The 14222-nt window shown below is 27.9% G+C and overlaps 1 protein-coding gene across 2 annotated transcripts; it reads left to right on the forward strand.

The window, feature by feature from the left end:
* Nucleotides 1-395: 395 nt before the first annotated feature.
* On the forward strand, nucleotides 396-8733 carry LOC107446462 (RNA-binding protein Rsf1). Of its 2 annotated transcripts, none has more exons than XM_016061128.4 (3): nucleotides 396-1541; nucleotides 2659-3146; nucleotides 8516-8733. In XM_016061128.4, exons 2-3 carry the CDS (start codon nucleotides 2668-2670, stop codon nucleotides 8532-8534), a joined length of 498 nt encoding a protein of 165 aa, XP_015916614.1. In that variant the 5' UTR covers nucleotides 396-1541; nucleotides 2659-2667; the 3' UTR covers nucleotides 8535-8733. The 2 variants fall into 2 exon arrangements, with proteins under 2 accessions (XP_015916614.1, XP_071039624.1); XM_071183523.1 differs by lacking the exon at nucleotides 396-1541 and adding an exon at nucleotides 1618-1741.
* The last annotated feature ends 5489 nt before the right edge of the window (nucleotides 8734-14222 follow it).

Below are 14222 nucleotides of genomic sequence, written 5' to 3' on the forward strand. Positions count from 1 at the left end.
AATAATGCTTAAGTTTTTTTGCCACCCTAAAACTTATTACTTACCATTTTATTAAAGGAGTAATTATTTTAAAAAGATCAAATGTCAAACAGAAGATTAAGAAATAACTCTAAAACGCTTTTCTTATTCAATTGCTTTTTTAATGCTATTTCTAACAACAAAAAAAATTTAAAAAAGGTGATTTTAGAATTTTTTTAATCTTAATCTTAACAAATTTTATTCCTAAAAATAATAGATAATTTTTCAAAAAATAAATTGTCGAATATATTTTGGCATTATAGATAGATATAAGAGTAAAAATATCTTTTTGTCTTAGAAAATAAAAGATGAAATTTTCGCATTTAAAGTATGAACAGAAAAATAAAAAAAATAATAAAAATGTTTCTTAATTATGCATCTAAATTTAACTGCAACTTAATAATAGTTCAAAAACGATTATATCGAAAAAATTTCCGCCCTTCATATTCCATGCTTTTTATTACCCACTTGTATTCTACCCAACTCAAAAGACAAGTGAAAATAAATGAAATTTTGCTTCGTAATTATGCATCTAAACTAATCAACTACTTTATAAAAATTACAAAACCGATCATATTCTAAAAGCTTCAGTTCTTTCAAATCTCTGATAGAAAATTGCATAGCGGATTAAAAATAAGCATACAATTTATAGTAATTCTTATTTAAATTATATACGATTTATTTATAGTAATCTTTTTTATTTATTTGGCACTAATCTCAGTCATAACTCACCAATTTTTTAAAGAAAAAAATTCCATTTTTTTCTGCAGATATTTTGAAAATATTACGAGGTAATTAAAATAAAAGTTAATGAAAACACGGCAATAATTATACTAAACATATTATGGCTAAGAACACACAAAAATTTGGAACAGAAAAAATGTTCACGTTTTATTTAAAGTCGTGCAAGATTATTATATATTTTATTATAAGTTCTGCTAGAAACCGAAACTAATTATTTAATCCATTTATTATATGAAATAATAAATTTGTGAGAGAAAAAATTATGTCTGAAATATATTCATAAAATATCTAGGTAAATGATTATAAAAAATCATAAAATATATGGGTAAAAATTATCTTTGAAATCGGAAATCTAATTTAATCCCAGCGTTAAACGCATCCTATTCGAACGTTCGAATCGCTTTCACCAGCAAATTGTTAGGTGAAAGCTTTCCGATAGATGGGAGGAAAAATGAAGATCGCAGCCCGTTAGCAAAATCCGTTCGAAAGCGCGAGGTTTCAGGTTTTCCCTAGGAGTAGAAACGTGACGTCAAAATGACGTCATTTTTCTCTTCCTAGCTCGTTCGAAGTCTGCGAGGTTTGAGCTCCTTGTCTCGCAAATGTGATTTTTTAGCATGTAGTGGGGATGCTACCTTAAAAAATGGTTTATTAAACTGTTTCTTAATCGTATCTGTATCCTTATGATGATCAAAAATCTAATCTTTGCGCCATTTTCACGTTGTTAAAATAGTTCTTAAAAATTGTCTATTCCTGAAATTTAAATCCTAAAATCTCATAAAGTAAGTTACAAATAAATTGATCAGCTTCTCAATGTTTAAGTTTTCTGCCAATGATATTAGAAATTACTTTCGCACTGTCTTGAATTTATATTTTGCTTGTGACCGGTGTTTATTACTTCTCTGCGTTTTTAAATTTTCATTGTAAACTGTGTTGTTTTGCTTTATATCAGATTTCTAGATCTTGTATTCAAATCGGCTTGGTAAGATTGTAAGACTGAAACAAGTGTAACAAGCCGAATATTTAAAAAATAAGAAAAATTGCCCAAAATTACTGTTATGCGTTTAACTACGTCTGATTAGTATTTGACTTTGAAATACCCTCTAGTCTTAATTATTTTCATAAATTAAACTGAAATAACAAATTTTATAGTTAAAGTAATAAATTCGTCAATTTTATGCCGGACGCTGGGATCTGGGAGTAATTTGCTAATTTTATAATTCATTTTTAAGTGTATATCACTGAAACTTTAAATTGTTCACTTTATAGCCTAACTCTTTCTTTTTTTTTTCTCGAAATTTAGTATCTTCAGGATAGTTAAACTTTCGACAGTCCATAAATTGAGATAAGGTTTATTTAACTTAATATTTTAGAAATTAATCATCAATCATTAGATTACAATGTATAACAACAAACTTAACTTATAAAAGGACAACATTTAGCTTGCTAAAACTTGTCAATGTATTCGTATCAAATGTTGAAAATAAAATTAAATTTTAAAGTAATTATTCATTGTAATTGTCAGATATTACTATTAGCAGGTTATCCATTTTAAAACCATTTTCGCACAGCATTTGTCTGTATAGGTGATGTAAAAAGTTTTATACCTGTATATATCCTCAACTTAGTATCATTATGCAGTAGTACATTGCAATCTTGGGTATTATAATGTTAGGTCTTCATAAGTGAAACAATTCTAAGTCTTAAATCATTTTGATCCTGATTTTAGTAAGTATTTGTATTTTGCAACTAACCGTTGAATCCAAATAAGTGAGCTCAAAGTATTTTTAAATTTAATAATTCTTAAAAAGTGGGTATTTGTAACTCGAGAGGAGTTGAAGTGATTATGCCTAACCATGTATGATTTTGAAGTTTATTAAATTTTAATTATTTGGTTAGGTGTTAGAGATGTCTCCTGCCTGTGTGTATGTTGGTGGATTGAGTGATGATGTTCAAAAAGAAGATCTTGAAAGGGAATTCAGTAAGTTTGGAAATTTGACTAAAGTTTGGGTAGCTAGAAATCCTCCTGGATTTGCCTTCATTGACTTTGAGGATGACGAAGATGCTAATGAAGCGATAAAAGAAATGAATGGAGCCACAATTAATGGATCAGAAATCCGATGTGATATTTCTCGTGGTCGAGGTAGAGGAGGACGTGGTGGAAGAGGGGGTGGCGGCTTTAGAGGAGGCCGTGGTCGTAGAGATTATGATTCTGGTTTCCGAAGTGGAGGAGGAGGTGGCGGCTTCAGAGGAAGCAGAGGCAGCGGCGGTTCACGTTATGGTGGTGGTGGAGGTCGTGGCGGCGGAGGCTATGATAGACCTTACAGCCGAGGTGGAAGTGATAGAAGTTCTGGAGGATATAGGAGTCGCTCTCCTATGGGTCAAAGGTATTTTTAAATTTATTATTAATAATATTGAGTGTAATTAGATGCACTTAGTTTTACAATTGAAAAATGTAATTTAAGTCTTTGAATTGTACTTTAGGTTGTTTCGTTTTGACTTTCCGTGAATTAGATATGTATGAAAGTACTGTACATCAAATACTGTGGTATTAGTTCCTAATGATTTGTTTTAAATTTAAGAAACTGAACATAATCATTCAATTTCAGTATTTTAAACACTCATATTAAGTTTTTTAAATCTTTTTTTTCCTAACAGAAAAGAAATTCAACAAAAGAAATCTTTGCTTCTACGGTTGCTTGGTAAATAAGTTTTTATGAAGTAGTCACTGACCCATAAACAGAATATTTTCAAATGTTCTGCAACAGGACTTATTAATTTATACAAATGTTCTGCAAGTATTTCACAGCAAAAAGAGGTCAAATTAACGTTAAAATATTATATTTTCATTTATTAAAATACAGGATCATGCACAAATACACTACATTATTTTTTAAAGCAAGACCAACATTCTTGATTTGTTACTTTTTCAATCACTTTTGAAGTACAAAATTTTGCTAATGACGATGATGATGAATTATTAATAAAATGCCTATGATATGAAGAGCCGAAAATTAAAATAAGGGCTGCCTTAAAAGAATGTTGGGGATTGTTCTACAAAACTATCGGAGGCGGGAGGTCGCGGGAAAACGCTGTCACTTATTCAAGATACAAATCAGGGGTCTGTCCAGGTCGAATTTACTACCGTTTAGCGGTACCTTCACAAATTCAATTTTAGGTAAGACGGTAGTTTCACAAATTCAACTTTAGGAAAAACGGCAGTTTCACAAAATACTTTATATTAAAATTTTATTTTTGTATCCTTTAAGAAACAATAAATCTATATTTTTACCATGTTTTTGTGTTGACTTTTTAATATAATTTTTCACAAATTATGTCAAAATTTTCACAAAATAGGTACCTTTCAGAAAAACCTAGACAAACCCCTGCAAATTGTTCTGCAGGACTTGGTTTGTTCTGCGACGCACGTCGCAGTTTTAGACCCTTTCTGCTTCTGGGGTCACTGAGATTCTTAAACTAAATGTTTAAAAAAATTTAATTATGTTAATAAGGGAAACAAAGGTTATTGGTTGTTAGTTATCACTGATGCTTGTTAAACTGTATTTTAATCAAATATAGTTTCATAATTTTTTTTGGATCTCTGGTTAAAATTGGGAATCAAGCTAACTAAAGACGAATTTTTGAGTTCTTCAGGTGTCATTATTTTATTGATTCATTAAAATAAAGGAATTGTAATTAGCTTGCATCTGCTGTGCTCTTTCCCCTCTGTCAGTGTTCTCCCAAGACTTAAGTTGCCTCCCCTGGTCCTTTGATATCTAATAATTGCCTCTCTGCCATTTTTGTAAAAAGCAGCCATCCCTTAAGAATACTGCCTTATTATTCATATTCTATTTAAAAATTAAATTACCGATTGAATAATAATAGAATTCTCAACTGGTTGAATTTTTATGATTTTTTTGGGGTGAGGGATATATTAACGAACGAAATGTTCGGTCCCGTGCCTTGCTAAACACGTATGTTATTTTTTGTGGATATAGTAAACTAAAAGAGTGAGGAAGTTTTATATTCTGAACTTTTTTCTCTCTTCAACTGATTTTTTTTTTCTTCATTTATTTATTTATTTATTTTTTTTAAAAATAATTTTGAAATGTCTACTTCAAAATAAATTCTTATACCGATTTTTGAAACCATCTATAGAGTAGAATGTAGCAATAAGCATTTTTTCTTGTTAGCTTCTTTCACTTTTCCATCCCTAAATAAAGGCCTACCCAGGCAGATGTATGGACAAATTTTTCCCTGCATTAGCTAAAGATTACTAATTTATTTTTTTTGTACACAAGACAAAGAGTAATTAAAAATAAAAGCAAGTTAACACATTATTTGTTACTGTGCATTATTTTTCAGTCATTTTTGTATTTCATTTGATTGGTCATTTAAATAATGTATAATGGAAAGGAGTTTGGAACCGTTAGTTAAAATTCTTTCCTGAACAGATGAAGTGAACTGAAATTTAGGTCCCTTGAAGGTAAACTATAACGGGGTTTGACTGTATTAAAATTTTCACGGCTGTGTAGTTTAGTAAAGTGTAATTTTCTTTTCTTGCTTCCCAGCATTCAAGAAAACATAAAATTTGAACCATGAACAGTAGATAGAATTCCTAAATTTCTGGGCAGAAATTAAATGTTTGCATAATTTTTAACTAGTGTATTTTAAATAATGAAAAAAATTATTACCCAAAAGGGATTGTGATCTTGAAATGAAGAACTGGATGGATTATTCCAAAAATTAGTACTGTTCCCAGTCCTTCCTTTAGCTCATAAAAGATAATCAATGATTTTTTGTGGCTTAACAAAATATTTGGTCAGAAAAGACTTGGCAAAGATTCAGTTTTGTCTTTTCTGTAGTTATCAGTTACATAATATATATCGTGTCACCTATGATTCTTGTCTGCAATATTGTACATATTAAAGAATGTGCTTAACTGGGGTGCAGAAGATTCTCATCAGGGCTTAATCCAGGTTTTCAATCCTAGTACCTATTTTTGTGAAGAAAAAAAATTTTTCGTGAAAAAAAAACTTTTTTTGTGAAAATTTAGTATTCCTAAAAAAAATAATAAAAAAAAACTACATATGTATACAAAGAGTACAATACTATAAAAAAACAGTCACATATTGCGCAAGGAATTGCTTATAAGACAGCTTGCAGATTAATTCCATTTATTAATTCAATGTAAATTATGCAGCCAGCCAGCATAGAAATTATGGAATTTACTATACAGATTAATATCATGGTTAAAAATTAGATTTACATAAAGTTTAAAAAATTTTTTTAACTTACTTACTAATAAAATTTATTGAACTTATTATGATTAAGAAATTATTATTTTGATATTGTGCTAACTTTTACTTTTGAATTAATGGTGGAAAAAATAATAGAAATACAGAATACATAGATAAAATTATAATAACCGCTCGGAAAACTATTCAGCACTTTAATTCCTTCGAACTTTTTTTTTATTTTCGCGAAGATGCGTTTTTTTTTTCTAAAGTTTGTTGAAATACTGATTTTTTATTTTGTGAAGATATCGATTTTTTTTAAAAATTTTGTGAAGGTATCGATTTTTTTTAAAAATTTTGTGAAGGTACCGATTATTTTTTTTTTAAATTTTGTGAATTTACCGAAAAACGGTACCAAAATCGACCTGGATTAAGCCCTGCTCATGGTCAAATATTTGTCCAGTACAGTTTATAAATTTTCTCTAAAATTATGAATTTTTTTTTTTTTTTAAAGTTGCAAAGCTTTTTTTTTTTTCAGACAAAATTTAATACAAATTAACTAACTATGTAATAAAAATTAAGTACATAATTTTAAAAAAAATTGCTAAATTTTAACACATTACTTAAGTCACGTGTGATCTCATTATGTGTACGACCTCATTAATGTGATATATACACACTGCACTAATCCAAATAAATTATTTGGACTGTATACCTTTCAGAGTTTTAAAATACATCAGCAGATGTATAATACATATTTAATATTTCTTCTGAATTGAATACATTTTTAGAATTCGAACGTAAAATTTTTAGTTAAATTTACTACCATTTAGCGATACATTCACAAATTTTATTTTTGTATCCCGTAGGATACGATAAATCCATATTTTTACAATGTTTGTGTGTTGACTTTTTTAATTTTCTCAAATTATGTCTAAATTTTCACGAAATAGGTACCTCTCAGAAATTTGATTAATATGTGTAAAAGCTCTTTCTAATATTGTATATTTAAAAATAAGATTTTAGATTATTCTTTATTGAAATTTATTCAAGTTCCAAAAAAGTAAGGATTTCGGTGAAAAGTAATTGGCCAAATGTTAATGAACACACCGTGCACCATAAAAAAATATGTGCATTTCATTTTATGAACATATATTTATAGTTTAAAACTAATTTATGCATTTTAAAATTAATTTAAAATGCATATTATGCTTTACATTTACAAGTAATCATTTCTTTCTTTCATTAATCCAACTAGTATGTGTGTTTGTTAAAAATAATAAAAATTAAAAAATTGAAATTGTAATAATTCATAACACTTAATTTAAGTTTCTGCTTATAAACTTAAAAATTTCAAACTAATAAGTAAAACTAATTCATTTATAAATTAAAGTTATATACATTTGACTTAGCAGAAAATGTTCTTCTTAGACAGTAATTTATATATTTTGACCGTATTGATAAGAAAGATAAGAAATGAAAATCAACTATGGATATTTTAATATTTAATTAATTTTTCCATCTCTCTTATACGGTGTCGTAATATTAAATAATAAAAAAATTGCTTCAAAAGTTCTTACAACCAAAAATTTTGTAACAATTTTCCCTTTTAATCTGACCTAATGCTTCCCTAGACCTGAACCTCATTCCTTCCAAACTGCATAATCTGCACCCCTGGGGTTTCAAAGGACTGTACAAAATTGTGTTATCAATTACATCCTTAAATGTTCATTTAAAAATGTTCAAAATATGGTTCCTAAAATAATCTTATTAATGAATTTGAAATATTTCTTATTTTTTCCCCCCTACTGTGGTTTTTGTATCGCATATGAACAACAGATATTTACAGTCATGTATAAACAATACCCACATTTTTAATTAAATTTCATAGTTGAAGTGTTGCTTATTTTCAATTTTTTGATATGTTGCCAAATTAAAAGGGCAAGACTTTGTCAAACCCTGTATATCTTGTTTGTGGTTACATGAAGAGTAAACTTTGTGTTTAGGGAGAAATTTTTATGTAGCTGACAAATATGTATCTTCTGAATCTACAGATTTAAATCTTATTAATCACATCATAAAGGGTTAATTTATTGTTTTCATTATCTCACCCTACGGATTGATACTGTTACTTGCTTAAAAGATACATTGTCAACAAGTTACTGATTTCCCAAAATTTACATTCTCAACAATTCCTTCAAAAAAAGATCCAGTTCACAAAATTGTGGCATTGAACACAGCCCTTGTAGCATTAAACACAGTTGTTACGAAGCTGGTTGAGCTGATCTTGTTATTTTTCAATGAACTTCATTCAACTATGAAAATTAATGGATTTCATGTTAATACTTTTATATGTGATATTAAGTGATAGTCACTGATACTGATTGCATCTTTTAAGAGCATTGACTTTTTGACATTCAAGCAAAGCTTACATTCCTCTTATGTACTAAAATTTCAACTGTTATTTCTGCAAATATCAACTTTATTGTATAATTTGTGAACCTTTTTCATTTAAACAGAAACGGCAGCAACTGGTAGGGAATTACTGTGTCGTATGTCTTCACCTGATACTTCATCGCGTAGAAGCAGACATTCCTGTTACTACTAAGTGTTGTAAATAGCATCTTAAAAATTGTCTGATTTTTTTTTTTTTTTTTTTTATCAACCTGCATATTGACTACTTCATTTCATCTATTGTACAACTTGAACACAATAAAAGAGAAATAATGCCAACAAATTTGTCTATTGCATCATATCCAATTCCCGTCTTCTGTGAATGTCTGTTAAAAGAACTTCAAATATTTTAATTATTGGTATGAGATTTTACTGTGCAAATACGATTTTAAAAATTCAGTTCATTGACAACTGACAGTTTTTAAAATAAGTCAATTTAATTCCCTGAAATGTTGCAGACTAAATTATTATACAAACACTACCTCTTCGTGTTTATAGCCTTTTCTATAGTGTTATGATTTTTGGTTTTAAACCAGAAGCACCCTAATTTTTTGAAGCAAGAGACCCCTTGATTTATTATTTTTGTCTAAGCTCCAATTTGTTATAAATTTAAAAAAAAAAAAATGTTTTTTTTTATGATTCTTTAAATTAAAGAATATAATTTCATAGGAAATATTTTTGTTCATCAAAACTCAAGTGCGTTTCTTAACTTTAAAAGTTTTTCCCATAATAATAAAAAATAGCATTTCAATTCATATCTGTTTCTAAAAACTTTAAACAGCATGATCACCTTTGTATTTAATATTAAGTTGAAAACATTTTAAGTAATTAAACATGCTCAGGCTTCTTTTTGTAAAATATTAATTTTTTTCAAATCCTTCATATTATTTAGATATTATAAATCTGCACCAAAAAAAAATATTATTTAATTGATATGATTCTTGCTTCAATATTCATGCCATACTACCTTTTAATGAAACTAAATATAAAATAAATTTGCTACTGCTAATTGTTGGAAAATTAGCATTACTCCTTTGATAATTTTTCAAAAGACCTTTTTCTGCAGAATTCAGTTTGATTCATTTGACTTTTTAATTGGTCAATAACATAATTAAAATATTTTTGAGTTAAAATTTATAAACTATCTTTCAAAAAAAAAAATTTTTTTTTTATTTATTTTTTTTATTTGTTGCTTTGAATATAAATCTAACATTTTTATTTGTAAACAGTACCAAATGAATAGTATTTATTTCCTTGCCCTCTGAATTACTATCCTGGATTGATTCTTCTGTTGAAACTTGGGAAGTTTTTGAACTATGCACGAAATATCTCATCCACTTATGGAACTTTATGCTTTGTAATTTAAAACTAAACCAAAGCATTCTTTTTTATTCATTAAAGTATTTTTTACTAAAATTCCGTCAACGTGTATATCAGAGCTTTTACTTAAAAAAAATGTTGATTTCTACTTAAATTATTTCTTGTCTCTAAATATGAATGTGTGAACAACATATATAACGGAAAATGTAATTAATCGAAAAATTTTCTTAAATTTGAACTATTCTGTTGCATGACTTTTTTGCCATGCAGATGGCTGTAAAGTATGTTTTTTAAGCTGATTGAAATTTTCAAAAGTGGCTACATAAGCTTATTAACTTAATTTTGTATTTATAATACGTAGGATTTGCTTCATTTTCAGTCTAAAAATATTTTAAACTCATGCCATTAACAAGGTTTAGAACTATTTTTAATTTTAATACTTACCACACAAGAGGTGTGCTTGATCAACAAAGATTTTTGCTAGAAATACATTGCTCATTGAATCAACTTTATTTTTTCTTAACCTAACTATATTAACTTTTTTTTGCCTACTTTGTTAGTGTGCTTTTTTTTCTACATTTATCTTAGGGAAATTTAAATCGGGTTTCACAGAATTTAAATGATGCATATTAATGGAGTGTCATTTAAGAAAAATGCTCCAGAAATTATACTAAGTTTGACTAACATACAGAACGATTTGGTGAGCAGCAACAGTTCAAATTAATCTAGGCAATCTAAAACAAACTGTTAAAGTAGTTATGGTGATTAAAAAGGCCAACGAGCAGAAGTAAATTTCATAAAAGTAAATTTTGTCTAGCAACATGTAAAAAAAATATCAATTGCCATTTAGAAGTTATAGAGCTAAAAAATGTCATTAACGTGCGTATGCAATTTGCATGCCTATTTATTTTCTTGTAGTAAAAATACTGATAGATATTAATTTTTCATGTTTTGCTGATAGCAGATTGACTGATCTTAGAAGTATTTTAGTGAACTTTTTTTTTTTCCAAATATTTTTGATTTTTATATGCTGGTGCGACAAATATTTCCAAATTTGTAGGAGAAGGATAGAACAGCATGATTTTGTTATTCAGTTATTTGCATCCAGATGTAGTTATTGTAACTGGCTTTATAAAAATCTTAATTTTAATTATCAAAGGAATACAAAAATATTTTTTACGTTAATAGCTGTTGTACTGTAGTCTTATGTGGATCCTTTAAAACCTGTCAATAAAAAGCATAAAAGTCTGCAGTATGCTTACCGGGCTAGAAATGTACAAAAAGGTTTAAAAAACGTTTGAAGTGCAAAGAAAAACAGGCATATAGTCTGCAAAGTGAGTCTGCAGTTGTAAGCGCAAATTGGTGTTCTTGAGATAATCTTCATTACTGATAAGGACGGTGTATCTTGTTAGTTTGTTAATTATTCTGGAAAAAATTTTAATATTTTTATTCTCAACAATTATAACTTAATATAGATTTTGGTTTCTTCATGGGTTTTAGTTTTTATACCTTTATTTTCATAAACAGATAAAAATTAATTTTCTTCTAGCATATGTACAATATTTGAACTAAATAAACAATTATATATATTTATTCACATTATCTAAGTACTTATGCAAAATTATTTTCAAAACTCACTGTCCAATGTCTGGTACATTTCTGTTACTGAAATGAGATGTTTTTGGCTTTCAATTGGAATTGATTTTAATTTAAACTTATAACTAATTTTTTATTAAAATAACATCATACAAGGCATTGAGTAAAGAAAAAATAAGCCTCTAGTGTTTTATATTAGTTTTTTTTTCTTCTAAGAAAAGTAATTCATTTTAGTCAAATTATAACGAATATTTTGTTTTATTTAAAATAATTCAGTTTTCAAAAAATGATTTATTTTTAATGCAAATTTAAAAATATGGTCTTATAAAACTGCACGTATTTTTTCCATTTAATTTATGTTGCTGACTAATATCTTTTTATTTTCAGAGTGTACTAAAAACATTTCACTATAATCCCTATGTAGTGAATGTCTAATCGCTTTCATTTGAAAGAAAAGAACTGTGTATTTGTATATATCAAAGAAAAGCTCTGGCTAATTCCCTCACTCATCACCCATTATTACACTTTCCGTTAAGTTAGACTAAGTTTGGAACACATGTATTTTGTGATAAATTTATTTAATTTCGATATTTTGCAATTATTGGGGTAATTTCCCCCAATAGAATAAGTTCCTCACAAAGATAAGTCACAAACTTCCAAGTGTTCCTTATCAAATGAAGAGAAAAACTAAGTTATTTTAACTAATGAGGTAAATAGCTTTAATTGTCTGTAACGTTAAAGTTTATTTTTTTTTTATCAAGGTAGAAGTCTTACGTCTTTTAATCAAAATAAGTTTAAATCATACAATCCTTTTTCAGGAATAAAGGAAAACCAAAAAGTTTCATTTCGATATTTTGTATGAACTGGGGTGGTCAATACAACGTTTTTAACAAAATTGGAGTCTCAAATTTGAACCATGTGTTCTTTACGAGATTTATAGAGAAAAAAAAAAAATTCTTTTGGATATTAGTAATTATCGGGAAGATAAGGGGTAATTGCAGTAATAAATGTTTTTACCAAGATGGGTGTCTCAAATTTGGGATCATATATTCTTTATCAGTTAATTTAATAAGAAAAACTAAAAAGTTTCATTTCTATATGTTATTGTGGAGACAAATGAAGAGTAATTAGCAGTGCTATATTACCAGCTTTAATATAGATGTAGGTCACATAATTAGAACGTGCTTTTGTATGAAAAAAGAAAAACTAAAGATTATATCGATATTTTGAACTTGGGGCGTTATATATTTTGTAACCACAAAATTTCGCTCATTTTGTCATCACGCATAAGCCTTTTTTAAAATAAACTCAAACTTTAAGAATAAAAAAGTTATCTGCACAGAATGAAACAATTATAGTATAAATAAGATTCAATATTTATATGGTATTATACTTCAAATATTTCTATTTTTTTTTAATTATTTGAGGTTTCATGAATTTTAAATAGGAAGCGTTTTTTTTTTCTCCTGGAAAAAAATAACCCAAGTTTCACAAGTTTTTAAAAGAAATTAGAAACAAGTGGAACATCTTTAAGAGTCACGTTTTTCGACACTTCTCAAATTCTTCATGTTGCAATTACATTGTGTTAAAATAACAGATGGGTGATGAAATACGACACAAAACTATGTCAAAAAAAGTGATTGTTTAAATGCGTGATAAAAATAAAAAAATCTCGCATGTAGCATCATCAGGAAGAAAAACGTTATCGTCAAAATCACGTGGAAGAACATTGCAATAGTTCCAAAAAAAAATAATAATCGCTTAAATTACGATAAAATCGTCACGAATAAATCGTGTTAATAAGCAATTATTTATATGTCTAAAATTCGCATATGACGTAAAAAAATTCTGAATTTTTAAAACCACATGGAAATGAAACACATTAACTGCCGAAAAACAGCTTAAATTAACAATAAAATCGGTACGAACAAAGCGCCTCAAAAAATGATTATTTAAATATGCGATTTGAAAGACGCGTGTTGTAATGATCTGTAAGTAAAAATTAGATATTTTCAAAATAATGTGGAAAAGAGTGGTAAAAGTAATTTTACGATGCAATCAGAGTAAATAAAAGAGTCAAAAAGTGTGCGATTAAAATATTTAATGCACGATTTAAAAATCACATGTTGTAATAGCGTATTAAATGTATCTGAATTTTAAAAACCACGTGGAAATTTAAAAAGGAACTGCAAAAAAAAAAAAAATCGAAAAATCACTTGGTTTTAAGATGAAATCGGCAAAAATAAAGCGAGACAAAGTGATTACTCAAATTCGAATTACCGAAGCAATTACGGTGAAAAAGCAGATCCAGAAACATAGATTTATTTTCAGTATGATCTATGTAAATTGAGCTCGTCAAAAAGTGATGACTCAAATGTGCAATTTAAAATTTTTGGAATTTTTTTTATTGTTGAAAAAAAAAATTTGGCAGCTTTTGCGGGCCGCAGGTTCTACACCCATAGTTTAAACCAGCGTTTCCCAACGTGGGGCCCACGCCCCACCGGGGGGCAATTCAAAAATGGGCTCGACATGAGTTTAAACCTTTTGCTCTGGGCCATTTAAATGCAATGCAAGATTTCGTTGACAAAATCGAAAGAAAAAAGCAAATTCTTAAATAATTGCGGTCAATAAATATTATGTGACTTATGGATTTTTTAAGCGACAAACCAGAAAGGAAGTATCTGTTAAGAGTCGATGGCATTTGTGAGTTATTTTGTAGAGCATTTGTGAGTTATTTAGCCAATATCTTTGAAAAACTCAATTTATTAAATAAGAAACTTCAAGGAACAAATAAAACTCTTGTTGATGCAAAAGCGAAGATATTTGGCTTCATTACCCTTTTTGAGTTCATGTTTA

Source organism: Parasteatoda tepidariorum, chromosome 7, assembly GCF_043381705.1.
Source record: "Parasteatoda tepidariorum isolate YZ-2023 chromosome 7, CAS_Ptep_4.0, whole genome shotgun sequence".
Lineage (NCBI taxonomy): Eukaryota > Metazoa > Arthropoda > Arachnida > Araneae > Theridiidae > Parasteatoda > Parasteatoda tepidariorum.